Source organism: Pinus tabuliformis, chromosome 6 (assembly GCF_031772625.1).
Source record: "Pinus tabuliformis cultivar Carrire ecotype Pingquan chromosome 6, CPIR1, whole genome shotgun sequence".
Taxonomy (NCBI): domain Eukaryota; kingdom Viridiplantae; phylum Streptophyta; class Pinopsida; order Pinales; family Pinaceae; genus Pinus; species Pinus tabuliformis.
In genome coordinates this window covers 57,234,872-57,256,314 of record NC_142292.1, presented here as the reverse complement: position 1 = coordinate 57,256,314, position 21,443 = coordinate 57,234,872, and the positions used below count along the sequence as shown (strand labels likewise).

The 21,443-nt window shown below is 38.8% G+C and overlaps 1 protein-coding gene across 1 annotated transcript in view; it reads right to left on the bottom strand.

The window, feature by feature from the left end:
* Positions 1–14,321, bottom strand: part of LOC149257207 (uncharacterized) — a 142,473-nt gene extending 128,152 nt beyond the window's left edge. The window contains exon 1 of the mRNA XM_089413718.1: positions 14,168–14,321. Within this exon, the coding sequence (XP_089269844.1) occupies positions 14,168–14,221 (54 nt within the window). The 5' untranslated portion in view covers positions 14,222–14,321. The remainder of the gene's footprint in view (positions 1–14,167) is intronic.
* Positions 14,322–21,443: the final 7,122 nt, after the last annotated feature.

Below are 21,443 nucleotides of genomic sequence, written 5' to 3'. Positions count from 1 at the left end.
TTCACTCAAGATCCAATGATTATTCATTGAAGATTTTTGCTACATTTATGAGAAAAAATTTGTATCCATGAACCATTTGTTATACCTGCTCCATCATTGGATTCTCTGTGCATCATTACTATATATAAAAGAAATCGAAGTCTGAACTACTCGCAGAGGTTTTTGAAGGCAGTTCCTGGACAAGCTGAAGCTCATTTTGCACACGCTTGAAGAGTTCTTGGTTTGTGAATTTTTATTCATTTTGGTATAATTATGGTGTTGAAGGGCTAAATCTCAATTGACCCAAAGAAGTGACATTGTTGGACTGCCATAAACACTTCAGGTTTCCTATGGACGTCTACAGATCACAGTTCTCCTGTTAGCTGAAAGGATCTGGAACAGACTTTTATATTGACACATCCAAGCCTTTAACACAAACATCTGAAGTTTATTCTTTGCGCAAGGATTAGTGACACCTTTTTTTGGCATCTTTAGTAGTACATTTGCGGTATACCTTAGCGTGTTAAAACACAAGTTTGGTGTCCTAATAAGAAGTTCTAACGTTGCAGACCAAGTCCAAAATCTTGCCATGACATTAAATTGAGGATATTAGCCCTAGTTAGTTTACAAAATAAATCAATGTTACCAGACTCGGAATTGGCAATAAATCGGCGAGGCAAAAGAGCGAAGAGTTTTAATCGGATCGGGAAAAAATCGGGAAAAAATCGGCAAAAAATCATTGAATTCATTAAATAAAAATATACACATATATTGAATTAAAAAAACCATTTTTCGTTAATATTGGGTAAAGGTATGTCCAAACAATGCATAATATCAATAGATGTCCAAAATATCATGAATAAATAAGTATCTCATATGTGTTATGAGTCCACACATGATCCGATTCCGAGTCTGGTTACATTGGATTGAAAAAGGAAAAACTTAGGCAGGTAACATCATAGTTATTAATATATATATATATATATATATATATAACTATGATGTTACCTGCCTAAGTTTTTCCTTTTTCAAAATTCAATCAAGTTTTTGATCAATTTAAATATATAAAAATGGTAAATATAATAAAAATCGATTTTACAATTAAAAATAAAATATAATATCAAAAATTAAAGAAAAATATTTATAATTTAAAACCATATACACATTTTTAATAATTAAAAAAACAAAAAATCAAATAAAAATATTTTTAATAATTAAAATATTAAAAATTAAATAGAAATCATTATAATTTAAAACGAGCTTAATAAAATTTTTGATAATTAAAAATATTAAAAGTCGAATAAAAGTATTTATAATTTAAAACCAAATAAATATTTTGGAAAAAAAGAAAAAAAGAGATGAAAAAATAAAACCAGACAAAAAGGAAATTAACAAAAAGCTGGATCGTTCTCTTTTGTGCAGCCAATTCAATTCAAATTTTGAAGCGCATGCAGTTGGGAATGAAATGCCCGGCCGCATTACCAAACCGATAAACCGATAAACGTATTGATAACGTCTGCAGATTCACGAGTTCGAGTTTATGATGGTTCTGAGCTTGTTTGCAAATATAAAGGTAGTAAATAACTTTTTATTTGAAAAAATTGTGTTTCCTTCTATTATATGAATCTTATACGAGGAGGTAGCTGGACACATTCACTTAAAAAAAACCAATTGCAATAAAACATAAATTATACAGATTGTTACTATTGATCAACACAAAGCGATGGTTTTGAGTAAAAAACAATTCAATGCCAACTTTATTATTAATTAACAATTCAATTGGGACTACCTAGGTTCTAGCACACAACCAATCCCGGTTATGGTATTCTGCATCTGTTGATTTTAGCACAAACAAATCACGTTTCAGACTCTAATATTGAAATAATGTGAAGTCGCTTTTGACTAGAAGAAAGTCGCGTCCATACTATCCTTCCTATATTAGCTAAACGTATTGATAACTCGAACTCGTGAATAAGCGGGAGTATGAATAAACCGATAAACCGTAAACGCCACAAACAGAAACGCTGGTCGATAAAGTGATAAACCGTAAACCGATAAACCGTAAAAGTGATAAACCGTAAACCGATAAACCGTAAACGCGATTTGACTCTGGAAGATTCGGATCTGATCGTTTCCATACCGAGCCGAGCGGGAATCGCGATTAATCGGCTAAATCGCCGATTCCTGTTTCACTGGAATAAATGACCGATAGTAGTCTTCTCCTAAAATAGAACTTGAGCATTTCAAATGATTAAAAGATCTCAATCACCTATAGCTTTGTGCCTAAAGACTCTTTTGGAGACTGTAAATGTCTTATGTAAACCATACATAATGTAAAGCACTTGTTGGAGACAATTTTTTGTATATTGTCATAGATGTGATGATGATGTTTTGTGTTTGTTTTGTTGGATGGTGTTGTCATTGATGTCAACCCTGGAGTTTTACTTTGACTAAACCCCAGTGATTGATGACAAACAGTGAATGAACACTCTTATATTTGTCTAGATTACGTCAAGTTGGAAGCTCCATTGTTGGATGGTTGAAAACCCTAGTTCTAAGGTTTGAGTTCCCTAGACTAAGGACACACCTCAAACTTGTCCAAGGTTTTTGAAGTGGCAAATCATTAAGTTTATACCTTGGAGATCCTCGTCATTGGATTCTCCTCGTCGAGATTTTTCCAGTGGTATGTGGCACACCCCAACAGGACTGCTGGTTTGAGAGATATTCACATTTGAAGTTGAAGCCCCAAGTTTTTGGGCAAAAACCCCAAAGGGTGACCATATGGTTACTTCGTCTTAACTAAGTCAAATAACCATGCCACAAGACCCCTCACCAAGGAATTAAAATAATAATAGAATAATTGATCTTTTAAATCAAAGAGCTAAGTCAATACAAGTCTCTATAAATCCGAAGTCACATCTACATCCTAGGTAAACCCTCTAGATCATTTAACTAAGAAAACAATTGAGTTCCTCACAATCATAACACAAGATTCCTCACCTAACATTAAATAATATATCTTGTGGCGAATGGGGCAAATGAATGATTTAATTTTACTAATTAAGACCAAGAGAAGGCTTTGTCTTAATAAAGGCAAATTAAGATTTAAATTAAAATTAATCTTGGCTTTGTCTTAATAAAGGCAAAATTAATATTTAATTACAATTGATCCTTAAAATTCAAAAGCCCCTCCTAAATATGAAATCAGACTTCTCTTAGAAACCCATCCACAAACTATAAAAAGTAGACCTTAAGCACTCCATCAAGATATGAATATGATGATTATCTTCTGATAAATTAACCTCTGAATTTGAAGCTCAGACCCTGTACAGAACGCAGTATCTAAAGGCAGAAGGGTTTTGAAATTTTTGAAGTGTTCTCCTGTGATTAGGATACTTTTATTTTCCTTTTGGGTTCAGGGACTCATTGGGCAATACCTTTTGCAGGTGGAGGACCTATCTTGTGTGTTATTTTATTGCAGAACCTCGGCCCTCTTTGAGGATCATTTTAATGCTATGGTCTGAGGTGAAGTGGCTCCAACAGGACCAAAGTTTTGAGGCTTCATTACAGGCCTCCACCCTCATCAGAACATCTACCTTGGATACCTCTGAAATGCAGCCTTTTTATAGCAGACCTGAAACGAAGATATTACATGTGCACAGGAAAACGTCTTTGTTACTAGGCCATTCAGCCTTCCTAGAAGAGGAGCTAGGACTGGTTAGAAGTGGTTCAACTCTGTGGCCTATATTCTAACCTAAGTCTGCAACTCTCGGCCCTCTAGGGGACAGACCTATAACACAGTGCGGCCTAATTTATGACTGTTATCTACAGATTAGGACTTGAAAAATAACCACATTGATTGTCCTAATCTCTGTTGAGGTCTATTACATATGTGGCCCTTAATCTCTGTTGAATAGCATATATCGGTCTCAAGTTTAGGTCATCAGAACTCTTGAAGTGGCAAGGTTTCTTCTCATTATAGGTTTCATTATATGAAAAATTATATCACTAGTGGCATCTATTCTGACCTTGACATATACAACAGTGACCTTAACCATACAGATAAACCGTTACTTGATAAATGATAAGCCTATGGTTAGGGCTTGAGAACAATGAAAAAGGGTTTATTGGCAGTAAGGGGTTCATCACTTGGATATCAGTGTCATATCATCTTGCAGCAAAACTAGTTCTCTTCTCAAGGATTAAAATGCACTAAGCCAATCACTGATTTCAAATCTTGTTGTAATTTGGTTCAGGGGTTGTTTTGGTACAGTAAACAAAGACTCATTTAAAGGACTTAAAGACTTTGCACAAAACCATTAGCCCTTAATTGAGACATTAAATCAATCTTTATTTGAAATTCTGGACCAGACTTCTGAGGATTCATATGTATAAATATAGCACTGTCACATGTATATAACAGCCTTAAGGCAGTGACATTGTGATTTTAGCAGCACATACAGTAGCTTATCTTACCCTGACTTGAGCAACAAGCACACTTACCTTAAAGCATCAGTGTATATTCCAGGCATCATTAGATCATCAAACATCTAGTAGAGCATCATTTTTTAAGATAGTTCTCTGAATCAAATTCTACAATATTTATGATTAGTCTCAGCCTTAATCAGAGCTTTCCTTGGTAACTCTGATCATTGACTAAACTAAATGTTCTGTGGCCTTTGTTTAACCCTTCTCAAGAAACAAAGAAACTATCATTTGTTGTAGAAAGCTTCGATGGCACAACATGATATATCTTCAGAGGCATTCATAATTTAGTGACATATTCAATCTTCAAGTTGACTGTGATACATTGTGAGCCCTTTGATACAAGATAGAGCTGATGCTTGTGGATGGTGATTGACCTGACCTATAGATTCCATTGACAGTGACTTGACATATTAACATATAAACTTAACATATAGACTTGACAGTGATTTGACATACATATTTGATACATGGCAGAGATCTAAGTGATCTTGCAGCAATCTTCATATGCATAGATGACAGGACATTCATTTGACTCTTGAGTCTTGACAGTGACAGCAGTTTGGCACAGTGATTTAGACAGACTGCCTCATGAGCCTTTGAACGCATATTCATTTGTGAGCAGTTCAGTACAGTGACATTGACCATTGCAGGTTGTGTGGATACAGGACTAACTGATACAGAGATCAGACTGATTGTTTATTGCAGAGCAGTGAATATGTTGTGGTTTTGGTACAGCTAGGGTTTACAGCTGATGCAGAAGCAGATTCTTAGTTTGATGTGCAGATTGAGCAGTGGCTTGGTTTGGCATTGTGATTGAGCAGAAGCAAGTTTGGTGAACAGTGTTTGTAGTGTGATAGTGCAGTGGTCAGATTGAGCAGCGTTGAGCAGTGTGGCTGCCAGGACTCGACAGTGATACACATACTGAGCAGAGCAGCATAATCTTCATTACAGATTTCTTCATATTGATTTAGAGCACAGGGGGATCCAGTCTAAAGATTCTGAAACGTGGTCCGTCGGCTCTTCAAGGTGGCAGGGTGGTGCAAGGTAGGTGATTGGAGTCACCTTCAGGTTGGAGCCTGAGAACTCTTTAGGGTGGCAGGGTGGTGCAAGGCAGGTGATTGGAGTCACCTTCAGGTTGGAGCCTGAGAACACTTCAGGGTGGCAGGGTGGTGCTAGGGCAAGTTGTAGCCTACACAAGGCGTTGGAGCGTCCATCCAGTTGCAGCTGGTACACAGGGTGTTGGAGCATCCATCAGGTTGGAGCTTGAGATCTAGGGCATTGGAGCGTCCTCCCAATTGCAGTTGGTAAACAGGGTGTTGGAGCATCCTACAAGTTGGAGCCTGTAAATCAGGGGGTTGGAGCCTCCTTCAGTTGGAGTTGAAAACTTGATGTAATTATTCTTTTTGAAGAAGAAGACAAATATTAAGAAGCATTTAGTGGTTTTTGACCCGGAGGGGGTTTTCCACCTAAGAATTTGTGTCCACTATCTTGATTAGTGTGCAATGTTGAATGTTGTTTACTGCTTTTGCTATCTGATATTGGTTAATGTTAAATGCTGCTAAAGATTAACTAATGCTCTAAAAATATTAATGAGTTGCCAATCGCTAAGAAATATTGATTCACCCTCCTCTCAGTATTTCCAACATGTTTAATGCTTTGAATGTTTGAAGAAATAAACTAACCAATTGTGTAAGTAAACTCTGATTCACCCCATCTCAGTATTTCCAAAAGTCAATTGAGGCAAAAGAAAGAAAATTACAGCAACAACCTACTAAAAGGAAAGCTCCTAAGAAACATTGCATTCATTGTGATGTGGATAGACAAGTTAATTTTTGGAGTTACTTTGAAAGTGTTTATACCACCGGTGGCCTTTGGAGGAGATATGCTAGACAAATCTCATGTAGCACTCACCTTGGGACAACGGCTTGATGGATGTGCATTCCTTAGAGCTTGACATGTGTCACTTATAGTTGAGGTCCTTCACATGTGGTCCTATATATGGCTTAATTAGGCTACTTGTTGAGGGTGCTTGATGTGATGTGGGGTGGATAGTGCGCTAGTTACCCTTGGTTGTACCATGATGGACATACACACTAGATGGACACATGGCTTAAGAGGGAATGTTGGAGGATTGGTGGCCTTCGGAGGACGTGTGTTAAACAAATCTCATGTAGCACTCACCTTGGGACGCTTGTTGGATGTGCATGCCTTGGAGCTTGACATGTGTCACTTTTAGTTGAGGTGCTTCACATGTGGGCCTATCTATTGTTTAGTTAGGTTCATTGTCGTGGACAAGGTCCACTTTGTTATTGTTAGCCGCCCTCACCTTTCATATAAATAAAGGCAGGATAGTTTTTTCATTTATCATCTCTGTCAGGCCAGGTTAACTCCAGAAATTATTGAGCGCAAGACAGAACTGATTCTCTTATTCATTAGCCAACTATTATTTATACATACACAAAACGGATCAGTTCATCTTCTAGATGACTGTCCAGCTTCACCTCATCCGTTTCGGATTAGGTGTCAACATTCCCCCCCTTAATCTGAAGGGATGTTGGTGAGTCCAAGCATCGTTCTGAATCTTTCAAGCTTTTCTCTTCCAAGCGCTTTGGTGAAGATGTCTGCAATTTGCTCGTTTGTGGAACAATGACGGAGATGGATTGTTTTGGCCTCAACATGATGTCGGATCAGATGATATTTAGTATTGATGTGCTTAGTGCGATCATGGAACATTGGGTTCTTGGCCAACTTTATTGCAGATGTGTTATCAATCATGAGTGGAGTAGATTGTATTTGTTTTACTTGCAAATCTTCAAGAATTTTCCTGAGCCACACAATTTCTTTCGTTGCTTCAGCTGCTGCCACATATTCTGCTTCTGTTGTGGAATCTGCTGGTACTGATTGTTTGCGTGATCTCCAGGAGACAACTCCTGATCCAAGACTCATAGCATATCCTGAAGTAGATACCCCAGTTTCTTTGTCTCCATCGAAGTCTGAATCAGAGTATCCAATCAAGTTGAAGTCGTCCACCTGTGTATACTTGATTCCAAGGTCTTGAGTTCCCTTCAAGTACCTTAGAACTCTTTTTGCAGCAGACCAATGTCCCTCACAAGGCTTTTGCATAAACCTGGAGAGGATTCCAACAGCAAATGAAATGTCTGGTCTGGTAGTAGTGAGGTAGATGAGACTTCCTACAAGCTGTCTATACTTTGTTGCATCCTCAAACTCCTTTCCTTCAATAGATGTGAGCTTCAAGTTTTGTTCCATTGGAGTAGAAAGGGGATTGCACTCTGTCATGCCAAATCTGTTTAACAAATCTCCAATGTATTTCTTTTGAGAAAGAAATATGGACTTTGGATGTTGGGTTACTTCAATGCCAAGATAGTAATGAACATAGCCCAAATCAGTCATTTCAAAAAAATTTCCTAATTCTTTCTTTATGGATGTAATATAGCTTTCATTGTTCCCTGTCATTAAAAGATCATCTACATATACCACAAGATATACAACTATTTTGCCAACTTTCTTGACAAATAAAGTTGCATCATCAAGATCAAAATGTTTGAAGTTGAGTTTCAAAAGATGCTCAGTTAGTTTTTCATACCAGGCTCGTGGTGCTTGTTTGAGGCCATACAAGGACTTCACAAGTTTGCATACTTTGTGTTCATGTCCTTTCACAGCAAATCCTTCAGGCTGGGACATAAAAACATTCTCTTTTAGATCTCCATTCAAGAATGCAGTTTTTACATCCATTTGATGGACTTTCCAACCGTTCTGAGCAGCTAGTGCAAAGAGTGTCCGGATGGTGGCCCATTTTGCTGTGGGAGCAAAAGTTTCCTCATAATCGACCCCTTCTTTCTGTGCAAAACATTTTGCCACAAGCCTAGCTTTGTGCTTGTCAAGTGAGCCATCAGCTTTGTACTTGTTCTTGTAGACCCACTTGCAGCCAATTGGTTTGGTTCCAAATGGAGGATCAACCAGCTTCCAAGTGCCATTCTTTATGAGGGCATCATACTCCTTCTGCATCGCTTCTTTCCATTCATCATGAGAAGCAGCTTCTTTGAAGGAAGTTGGTTCAAAATCTGTAGACAAGTTCAATTCACAATCATAAGTAACATCCATATCAACAGGTGAATTAGAGTTATCTACATCACCTCCATCTTGTCGGTTTGAATTTCTGGTTCCTGTTTTTCCAATTTCATCAGGATGAACACTTTCAAGTGTCTTTGTCAGCCACTTTGGGGGACCTTTCTGAGATGGTCCAGGCTGTTCTGTTGATTGAGTTGGGTCTGAATCAAGATTGAGTCTCCCAATTCTATCAATTACATCACTTAAAGCATCATCCGTTGTTGGAGTGTCATGCAGGGGAGATTGTTCTTCAGAAGGAGATTCCACATGTTGATCTAGTATAGGAATCCCCCCTTCAAGATGTGGAATCTGATTATCAAACTCTTGAAATGATTTCGGTTTTGTGAATCTATCCAAGCGATCAAGTTGCCGCTCAACAACACTGTCAGATTTGGATGATTCAAGAAAAATGACATCTCTAGATAAAACAAACTTCTTATTTACTTCATCATAGAGGCGGTATGCTTTAGATGTGTTTGAATACCCCAGGAAGATACACTTACGACTTCTAGCACCAAGTTTGTTTCTATGTACCTTTGGTATTAAAGCATAACAGGTGGAACCAAATATCCTGAGATGTTTTACCGAAGGAACATGTCCATACCACAATTCATAAGGAGTCTTGTTTCTTATAGCACTAGATGGACATTTATTCTTTATATATGCAGCACATAGAACAGCATCAGCCCAAAACATTGTCTTTACATTTTTGAAGAAAAGCATGGATCGTACCATATTCAAAATTGTTCTGTTCATTCTTTCAGCTACACCATTCTGTTGAGGATTATAAGGCACAGTTGTTTGATGTTTAATCCCATGTTGGCGAAGATAGTGTTCAAATTCATTTGATGTATATTCTTTTCCATTATCAGTGCGAATAGACCCAATATGAGATTGTGCATCATTTTCAATCCATTTATGAAAATTCTTGAATGTTTGAAAAGCATCAGATTTGTTCTTCAATAAGTAAACCCAACACATTCTGGTGTAATCATCAATAAATGTCATGATATATTTATTTCCATTTGCAGAAGGAACAGGCATTGGACCACATAAATCTGAATGAATAAGTTCAAGCTTCCTATGTGCTCTTGAATGTGAATCATGAAAAGACTGTTTGCTATCCTTTCCTAGAATGCAAGCATCACATTGTTTATGTTTTCTAGGAATTGTAGGCAAACCAGCAACACCATTTTTCTTCAACAAGCGGAGACTATCATAGTTTAAATGTCCAAATCTAGCATGCCATAATAAACTTGATGGAAGTGTACCTTCATCATGATGAGAAATATATGAAAAATGTTGTGCATGAGCAGAGGTTCCTTGCAGTTTAAGAAGTCTTTCTTCTTCTATACCTCTCATGACAAGTGAATGGTCAGATGCCTTTCTTACCTCAAGCTTTCCATCAAACATATGAATGGAGTGACCTTGCTGGCGGATGTGGACAAGGGACAGCAAGTTTCTCTTGAGCTGTGGGAGATATAGAACATGATCCAGAAGAAAATCTAGAAGACCAGACAGTTTAAGCCTGATTGTGCCAAGCCCTGATGGCTTGATTTTTGACTGATCTGCAAAGTATACTGCTCCATCAACATTGTCAGTGAAATCTTCAAAAAATTCTTTCCTATGAGTCATATGACAGGATGCTCCTGAATCAAGCAACCAGTCATTTTTCGAAGAAGCAAGTGAAGCATTAAACAAGTCTTCATTTACTCCAATGTTACATTGTGCCTCAATATAGTGAGCGGATTCAGGTGCTTTACCTTTGTCTGTGTCATCAGTTTTACCTTTCTGCTGGTTTCTTCTCTGCTCAACCTTGTCCCATGGTAGCTTGCATGTAGAAGCATCATGTGATCCATTTCGTTTGCAGCAAATGCAATGTAGATCTGCCTTTTCTGCTTGAGAATGTCTGCCCCCCCTGCCACTGAAGTATCTTCCTCTTCCTCTTCGTCCACCTCTTCCTCTTGCAAAATCTTGAGCAGGATGCTTTTCTTTGTGAGCAAGGCAAACAGTCTCTTCAGAAGATTCAGGGACTGTTTTCTTTCCAAAGGCTTTTTCTCTTTCAGCAAACTTTTTCACAAGAGAGTCAAAGGTTATATCTTTAAGGTTTCCATTTGCTTGTAAAGACTCAAGATAATTAGAGTAGGTAGAATAGAGTGCTTTGAGAAAGGCAATAAGAGAGATATCCAGCTCAACCTTAGTGGATTTTATATCATGCATTATAGACTTTATTTCAGATGCAAGAGCAAGAGGATCATTATTTTTCAGTTCAAGAGTGAAGAGTTTAATCATGAGTTGAACAACTTCAAGTGCAAAATGTGTATCATAGAGTTCTTTCAGCTTTTGTAAAGCTTCAAAGGCAATGGAATAGGATGAAATATGACGACTTACTTCCTCATTTACAGATACTGCGATCAATGCATAGGCTTTGCTGTTCTTGTTTTCCCAAATGGCGAGTTCTTTGTCTGATGTGGACTGCACAGGGTCTCTGTCTTCTTCTCCGACACACACTCCTTTCCACAGCTCATTGTAGATGAGGGTGTGTTTCACCATCCGAGACCATTCAGAATAGTTCTCCTTGCCAGTGAGAACTACTCCGACCATAGAAATGATTGAATGCATTCTGTAAAAATATCTCTGCTAAAAAAAAAACTTCTGTTGATAAAAGACTTCTGCTGGAAAAAAAAATTCTTATGCCACAGCAAGACTTCTGCTGGAAAAAAATCTTATGCTACAACAAGACTTCTGCTGGAAAAAAAAATCTTATATCATAGCCTTATGCATTTTATTTTTCTATTTGCATCAGCATCACCATTTCTTATATCACTGCCACACTACTGTGTTTTGAGAAAGAAAAAAAGGCGCTCAAGGTATCTCTTCAACATATATCACTGTTACAATATTATGTTTTGAAAAAAAAGAGGGCGCTCAAGATATCTCTTCAACATATATCACTGCTACAATATATATCAATGCAAAAAACTCAAGAATCCTTATGCATCACTTCGTGCAAGAGCTGCAGAGATTGTAAATACGATTGTACAGAACAATCCACAAAGTCAACAACTTATGAACAGAAACACGGATTAACGTTAAGTATCTCTCAGGCTTTCGACTCTAGGCTGCCGGTTCTGTTACCTCAGTGAAAATATATTAATGTCAAACCTTTACCGCTCCCAATGGCCGCATCTTTGTCAGACATCAATACCATAAAACGCAGGCAATGCGCTCAGGCAGCATTCAATACAACGCAGTCATCAATACCATAAAACGCAGGCAATGCGCTCAGGCAGCATTCAATATAACGCAGTCATCAATACCATAAAACGCAGGCAATAAAGCATACAAAACTCGCATTACTCCGCATCTCCACAAACAGGCCCGATCTACAGAAGTTTTCCGACAGTTGTAGGTTATGCCACCATTACAAAAACGCAGAATCTTGAACGCAGTCTTCATAAAATCATTGTGCATACCACAGTTCTGAGCATACCACAGTCACCATTACAAAAAAACGATACCTCAGTTCTCAGCATACCACAGTTCTTAGCATACCACAGTCACCATTACAAAAAAACGATACCTCAGTTCTCAGCATACCACAGTCACCATTACAAAAAACGATACCTCAGTTCTCAGCATACCACAGTCACCATTACAAAAACACGATACCTCAGTTTTCAACGCAGCCACCATTGCAGTTACCATTAAAAAACGCAGTCTTCATTAAAATAAGACCGCAGCCACCATTACAAGAAATCAGTTTTGTTTGAATGGAAAGGGATAGTCTTTTACCATGGTTCGACAGCAGAGCTTCAACGCAGCGTTCCAGGGAATACATGAACGCATCAGGCTCAAAAACGCATCAACGCTCAAAACGCATCAACGCTCAGGTAAAAAAAACGCACATCAATTACTCATGGTCAGAGGGCGCAGTCTCCAGAGGCGCTCAGGACAGAGGTTTCATGAGGCAGCAGAAACCTGGCAAAGGCAGGAGTTATTTCTGGGACCTGTGCTCTGATACCATGTCAGGCCAGGTTAACTCCAGAAATTATTGAGCGCAAGACAGAACTGATTCTCTTATTCATTAGCCAACTATTATTTATACATACACAAAACGGATCAGTTCATCTTCTAGATGACTGTCCAGCTTCACCTCATCCGTTTCGGATTAGGTGTCAACAATCTCCATAATTCATTCAATCACACACATGTATTAGAGATGTCAAAACTCGGACAAGTTGGTCTCTTTCATTGTACTCTTCATTGTATTTTCTGTCTTAAGCACTAAGGTTCTTGAGGAAACTCAAGAAGAAGACTTACAGTTTGTCCATGAAGACAACAGAAGCTATGGTTAGGAACAACCCCTAGAGGAGAAAAAGCACTTGATCTTGTAGTTCTTGTTGGAGAATAAGACTAGGGTTTTGTGGTATTTGGAAACCCTAGTACCATGTGCAGTGCTTGATGTGGAGAAGATGGAGTGGCGCTATCTTGTACACTTGTGCCAAGGAGAACTTGCCAATGTGTATGATAGCTTGTTGTCAATCATTGGTGGAGAAACCAGCTTTTGTTGGGAGTATTCATTCCTAAGAGTTCGTGAATAGCGTGTTCTTATGGTTTCACTTCTATGTGTTTGCAAAGTACCCGAGTTATGTTAAACCAGCAAGTTGCCTCTTCTATGTGTGCCTTTGTTACTTCGCATCCTGGCTTATAACAATATTTCCTTTCATTTGGATGTTGGGTTTTGAAGCTCACCCTTATGTTTTTTTTAATTTGGAAGTTCTTTCAAAAACACGGACCAAGATCAGGTGTTGCACAACATAACATTCACTTCGTTGGGCTTAGTTGACGGGTTTGAGAGGGTATCTATTCCTTGCATCCGGCTTCAGCTTTTTTTATATTCCAATTGGGTGAGGCACGGTGGAAATGGAACCCTGGTGGAAGGCTTCGTACTCTATCAGTGAACCAAGGCCCTACTTGCACCACTATGCTTTTTAGTCAGTACTTCTTCTCGGCTTTTAACTCCATCCATTTACATTTCTTAGTTATGGATGATTTCAGATTCAAATCTATCACACGCTTGTTTCGAATAAGAAACAATCTCGTAATATCTTTTACCCGATTCAACATTTCTCGCCGACTATACATAGAACAAAACTTGAGTTCATAAACACCTCTTGAATCTCTTCTATAAATTACTGATCTGCTTATCCTATTCCGGATTGTCAGATTCTTATTCTTATCTTTCATTGCTTCATTCAAATAACGCGAGTAAAAACTGATAAAATCCTGCTCTGTATTATGTTCCAAAACTCTGATTTTCCTTCCAGTGACCGATCTAACGCCCTGCGTTTTCCCCTTTCAAACTGTTAAGTTCTTCCCAAACAATAATTCCATGTTGCTTCGGTGTAAGATAATTTATACCATTCGGTTAATGGGCATATCTTACAAAGATTACAGAAATCTGCATTCAGCCTCAGAACAGCAAACCTAAAAACAACTTATACAACCGCCATAATCATAACAGAACTAGGAGAGTTAAAAAAGGGTTGTTTGAAAAGGGAAATGGTACCGCTTGGCTTGCACGGAAAGTGGAGATAGCGCGTCGAGCTAGAAGAGCCGCCATGGTCGCGATCTGTCCAAGCCTTCGCCTTTTCTTCTTAGATGTGCGAAGCGAATGAATCAGAGTCACCTCACGATCAAAGTATCGAGGTTATTAAAACATGTGAGGCGGTCGATATATAGTAGTTGAGTTGCGGAATTTATTTTTATATTTTATTTTTATTTTTATATGAACGGTGGATGGCTATTACCCATACCATCTCAAAACAATAGACCGATTAGGCACCAATTAAGGATAAAGAATTTAATGTCATTTCGCCTATCGTAACCCACACATCGGAAAAATAAAATGTGATACTACAGGAGTTGTATAGATTAATGGTAGGAAAATATTATAATATTAATGCAAAACCATGCAACGGTGCATTCTCTATATCTTAAAAAAAATTTATTTGGAATTCATTTAGATAGATAGAATGAATGAATGTTTTTTGGTTCTAAATTTAGTTTTTGGTAAAATTTGATTTTTTTATGGTTTAAAATGTATAAACTAAATTTGATTCAAATTTTTTATGGTTTAAAATGTATAAATAAGTTAGTACTCAAACAAATTTTGAAGTATTTAAATTGTGATTTATTATTGTTTAAAATGTATAAATAAATTTAGCGCTTAAAAAAATTTTGAAACTTTCAAATTGTGTAGATTAAATAACTTAATTTGTTATTTTTTAAAATCTTGTCAAATTTTGTTTCCATAACATTCAAAAAGGAAGAGTGGTTCTAACAGTTAGAGAGTAAACATTGGCAAGAGCTCGAGACCATCGAGACTTGTCACCTACAAATAATGGAATTGGGTCCCTCATATGTCTTCTCTCGCGATATGTAACCATGACAGTCTCTTATCTCATAAACCCCTATGTTCGTTATGTGTTTGTGCATTTTTGATGGTGAAGTATGGTCATTATATTCAGAGTTAATGAGAAGCCAATTTGTGAAAGGAGGAAGGAAATTATGGTGAATTGTTTGTTGCTTAGTTTGTTGTTTCTATATATTTTGGCATTTTGCTTTTGCGTATGGGAATGTATTCAAGGACTTTGGTATGGAATTTCTTTGGTCTTGTATGTTGGCCTGTTTATAGAAGTGACTATGGCAGTAGTCTGGGGTGGGGAAATGGGTGATAGAAAATAAGAGTTTGAGGCCATGATTTCTCACTTTGCCACTAAAGTGAATGTTTCCACTTGAGAAATTTTGTTTTTAACATTGAGTTTTTTTGGTAGATAGATTATCAATTCTATTTATTTATATATTGTGTTTACTTTAAAAAATATTTTTTTAAATAGTAGAATTACCACATTAGGAAATGTGGTTGATACACATTGATTGGTGTCATTTTAAAAACTAATGATCAAAAACTCACACAATTACTAAGGAGAGAAGAATAATTATCTATTCGTGCATTGCCTATTCAATAATACAACTCTAAAATTGTATACAACTCTAAATACAACTCTATGGTTGAATATATTCAAATGATTCGAATTTTGGTTTAAGACCGATATCCGTTAATAGTTAACCTTGAGTTTCATACCCCATTGCGCCCATGTATCACTACAATTCCATGAGTAAAAATTTTACAAAATGATACAGGATCTTCTGAAATATCCCAGTGTGGCATTTTAGTTAAGGATCCACCTCAATAAATTGTTGATCTTGAGTTCTATTTCTTTGTGTTTCCCCTACATCATCACCACTCCTCGACAATTCTATAGATTGAACTTTTATCAATAACACTAAAACCTCCCCCAAAATATCCCAATCTAACATTTTAGTTAAAAACCCATGTGCACAAAAGTAATGTTGGACACATATATTTACATTTGATTTATGTTACATTCTCAAAAATAATCTCAAATCTTTATGTTTATATTTAATGTGTGTTAACTTACGTAGAATTTGCACTTGCTTCGGAATTAGAATTGTGTTCTTTAGAGGGTATATAGCACCTTGGCTTTGAATAAAATGCTTGAAAATGTGCCACGCCAATAACCATGTGATACATGGTTGGAATGGACCATGTACCATGTGATATATATGGTCAAATAGTGGTTTTGGACCATATGTTGAAGATGTTGCATGTACATTTTGAAAACATCTTCAAGAAGAACACCATATGCCAGTGGATAAGAGTGGGCGGCTAGAGTCATCTACAAGCTACCCATCATCGTCATCATCAAAAGTTGACAAGATGAATGACAAATTTAAGGAGGTAATTAGTATCTCAGGTTCCACTCCTTCTGTTTTAATGCGTAACAACTCTTTTGCAGTGTTCGGGCAACATACCAAGGGTATAGGTATGAAGTTGCTTTGCAAGATGCAATATGAAGGTGGAGGTCTTGGAAAAAATGATCAAGGTATTGCCAATACAATTATGGTTGAGGAGAGACCGAAGTATAGGAGATTGGGATATAGTTGAAAGGAGTTTAGAGAATGCTCCAAACAACTTGAGGTACATCAAACATCTGAGCATGAGATGTCACCAACTCGTGACAATTGTCGAAACTGCAACTCTAGAGACAGGTATAACTCTCAAGGGTGTTTTCCAATGCATGGAAATTTTGAATACTTGTGGAATCAATACCCTTGTACATTTTGTGATGCTTTTGACCATTGCCTGGGTGTATGTGAGCAACGTATGATAATGGTTAAATGAATGAACCAAATTTTGGCTATCAAGCATTATGACTTTGTTTAGCATGACCAGACTTCTATGCTAGCAAACAAGAAGAAGTTTTTTTGTGCTCATTACAAAGTGCATGGACATGACACTGAACGATGTTGGAAGTTGCATCTGAAACTTCATTCAAATAAAGGTAAAGAGATTATGCTACATAATGCAAGGGAAACAAGAGGTGGCAAAGAGGACTCTCCACAATCCTAAGTGACCTTCAAGACACGATGGTGCAAGAAGAGAACCCACAAGCCTAGGAGAGGAAAAATTTGGGTAGACTTATTGTAAAGTTGTTTCGTAAATTTTTGTAAATACTTGTTGTCATTAACTGTTTAGGTACTTTTGTAAAGTGAACATTATTGTCAACAAGTGTATGTTTTTCATTTATGCATGTATTGACTTGTTATAAGTCCACATGTTTAAGGACTTTTGTAAATGTACAATATTGTCGTTCAAAGTTGTCCACAAATTGTCATATGTTCACTTGTGTGAATTGAATCTTAATTTTTAAGACTATATAAGATGACTATGTATTATAGGCAAGGTCAATCATATCATGGAAAATTTTGCAGCAATGTACTTCTCATGTATAAGCTCAGATTGAAGACATTAAAGCAAGTTTATTTTGTTTATGATTTCCAAGATGGGGTCAAGTTTGTCTTCAACAGTTTAGACTTTAAGATGAAGTGTTTTTGGAGCCATGGAAAGATGAGAGTAAAGAGAATGTTTAAATTCCACACACCAATATTTTGTTCTTGCAAAAACGATAAGGATGACAGCTCAATTCTTAACAGGACAATAGGTCTTCATGAGGATGATAAGTGAAGTGCCTTGATTGGGGCTTAGAGGGCATCAATTGAAAATTTTGCAAGTTGGATTCAGTTTTTTGGTGTTTTTTGAGTTCCTGCCTCTTTATATGGACTAGGGAAGTAAACTTTTGGAGTCCAAAAGTTCCTAGTGGGGAGGTGTGATCAGGTGATCAATTTTATGCTCAAAAATTAAAGTGCCCATAACTTCTTGAAACTAGCGCCAAATCGAAATTCTCGTTGTTCTGAATCGAACAAAGTATGTTTCACCTCAATTTGACACCAGATGCTCAAGTTATTGTCCACTGACCATTTTCTAAAACAAGCAAAAAAATGGTAATTGGGTAGTTTGATTGTGTTTTTGGGTTTTTGGCCAGTGGTAGGATGCCACTTGGCCTCTCTAGGCTGGTCGAAATTTGACTGAGTTATTATTGGTGGATTTGTAGCCCAATAAATGGGATCCATGTGGGCTAATGGATGGCTGCCACGTGGCCTCCCGCGGGAATAGCAAAATTATAGTCAAGCGTTGGATGGGCACCAAATGAATCAAACACAAGACCTCCCACCAAGCAAAAAGGAGGCCTACCACTGAGTTGTGCCATGTTCCTTGTTAACCATAGTGCTAATACACTATATAAAGTTTGCGCGCATTGCAATTGGGGGAAGGGGTCAAGGTTAAGCCCTAGCCCCAACCACCCCACACCCATAGGATTGCATGCAAGGGGCGCCAAGGGCTAAGGCTTATCCCTGGCCCAAGGTCTCGGTGCCCCTGGTAATATACCACAGGTCCACAGACATAACCACAAAAGCGCTACCACGAGAGGGTGTTAAGTTTAGCGCCCAACCCTTGGTCATTTGATAGCCACGTGCCCAAGGTGGGATGCAAAGGGCACTCGACGCAAAGGCGCTCCAACCGGGAACCAACCCATGGTGTCACGCCCCTACACTTGCGGTAGTCTTTCAACCGCTTATAGCGAGGTGCGACACCACCAAACACTTTCTTTTCACCAATATTTATGTTCATGGACTACACCTTAACATTTGATACTTAGTTTTATTTTCTTCACCAAGTATTATTATTATCCTTTATACTAATGAACACCCATACACATTCATTATCCACAACAATTATAAATAAACAAGACAATTGCAACAGTATAAAGGGAGGGGCAACTCCCTGAAAAATGAGTCTACCTGAATTCCAAGTTTCATACTTAGCCAAATTTCCACTCGGCAGCACCTTCGTGCAGCCAACCGAGCTCACCGTGCAACACCCGAGTCGCCTTGCCCAAGTTGGGCGGGCGCGCCCTCACAGGAACCACCAACTGAACTTCACAACCGAGCTCGTGTTCACCCGGCAGGCGAGTGCCTTCGTGCACCCTCCACCCACACTTCCAACTGTCAGGCAAGTGCCTCACCGCACTCTCCACTCGAGTCTTCAACCGGCCAGCGGGCACTCTCACGCACCGTCACCCAAGACTTCAACCGACCCGCTAGGCGCCTTCACATATACCCGCGTTTACCTCTACACGACGGGCGGGCGCCTTCATGCGACCCACGACCCGCGTGTACCTCCAAACAATGGGTGGGCGCCTTCATGCGACCCTCGACCCACGCCTTCACCCGTCACCAAGAACTCGTGTCAATACCCTTGTAGAGCTTCCCGAGAGCGGGCGCATAGACCTGCGCCTTACTGCGGCCTCCTTTCCACTTCTTCACACTTCCTTCGATGACCTAGCTCATCCTCCACTTACATGATCAAGTTTGAACGATTTGCAATGATGCCTCTGCTTCCAAACACGTCCTCCATATATATAGGCGGTTGGGCAAGTCGAGCTATCGGTCGACTCATGAGGTTGGCCCGTCGGTGATGTTCAACTTGTCCCCATGGTATAAACACACCTCCACCAAGAATTCCATGCACATTTTTCATGTGTTCGCTCGCACGCCTTAGCCTTAGCTCGTCGCACTTTGCACGGTGGTGGTAACTTGGACCGCAGGTCCTTACATCCTCCTCCACCTGAAGTCATTGTCGTCCTCGACAATAAGTCATCCCGGTAACCATCCTGCCACCAAGATCATCATCTCAACTGCCTCATCCTTGGTCCATGATATCAACCAGTCCATACACTGCAAACATCTCTACAACATATGTAAAACAACTATCTCCATCATGTGTCGTCCCATCCTGTGAACTATTGTCAGATACTCCAACATAATGCCAACATCTCTCTGCACACTTCCGGACCTCATGATTCGAACTAGTCGGGTGATCAGTCCAACTGTCACACTCAAACCATAAGAATGCACATCCTTATGCCTACACCAGTCTTTCTCAGACTCTGCCACATCCCGGATTCACCAAGAATCTCTCCCATGCTTAGGTCCATGGAAACTCCATCTCATCTGCAACATGTCATGATGCTAATGCCAAACCATTCCTGCACCATCTGTCATACCTGCTCAACCTGTTTTAAGGACTCACTGCCATGAGCAGCTAACAATGAGCCCCATCTTCTATGTCATCTAAGAAGATGTAGAGGGAGTAGAGCCTGAAGGCTCTCCCTCACTAATAAGCTCAATCCATTTGTCAGGATCCTCTATCTCCATCCTCTGTAGATATGCCTCTCGATCCTGCTCATGGACATTCGGTCTCACATAAACATCCTCGTCATCATCATCCTCAACCTCTTCTAGCCTTCTTGACAAATCCAAGATACTATCAGATAGTGTCCTGATAACCAATGACTGTTCGGTAAGCTTTGCCTCAGCAGTAGACAACCGCTTACATACATCTTCCAATTGCTTCTCATCATTACATCACTACCAGTTTACAATCAGGCTTCGTTACACCAATGGTTGGAACACCAATGGGTACATCTTCCCTTCCATCGTAAATGTACAACTTCTTCAAGTGTGGAACGATCATAGCATCATATTGTTTCAAGAATTCCATCCCCAGTACAGCCTCATAGTCATCAATCCGCACTATAGTGAAGTTGACTTTCCCAGTTCACTCACCTAGTGTTTTGTCCACTCTTTTAGCTACACCGAGTACAAAATCAGGAGGAGAATTCACCATCTTCATTTGTGCCTTCACCGATACAAATTTCAGCCCAATCCTTCTCACAACATCTTCACTCATGAAGTTATGAGTAGCTCCACTATCTACCATAGTGAGTACCTCCATACCTCCAATCTTCATCTGAACATACTCCAAGCTGTTCCTTTCAGGATCTCTCCGAGAGACCACTTCTGTAGCAGCAACAGCTCCAAGAATCTGCATCATCCCCACAGAAGGTTCTTCTTTCTTCGCATTAGATTGTGCAATAGCGGCCACTTTCGGTCTAGAAGGACAATTCTTCACCATATGTGGTTCAGCACAAATCCAACACTTCAATGGTTTCTTCGTCTTCGTCTTCTCATCCGATTTTGAAGCATCATCTTTCTTCTTCTCTTTCGGCTTATCGAACTTCTTCTTTTCATCAGAAGCTTCATCATAATGCTCCACCAATTGATCCACAACAGCAAAAGCTTCTTCAAGTGTCTTTATCTTCTACCTCTTCACTTCATTGTGTGCCCAAGGCTTCAATCCAATAATGAAGTTGAACACCTTGTCCCTCTCTGCCATGTTAGGAAGTTCCAGAACCACACTTGGAAACTCCCGTTGATATGTTTGTAGGTTTCCTATTTTCTTAATGACTTTAATCTTCATCCTTGCTTCCCAGGTTTCATCCTGAGGACTGAAATGA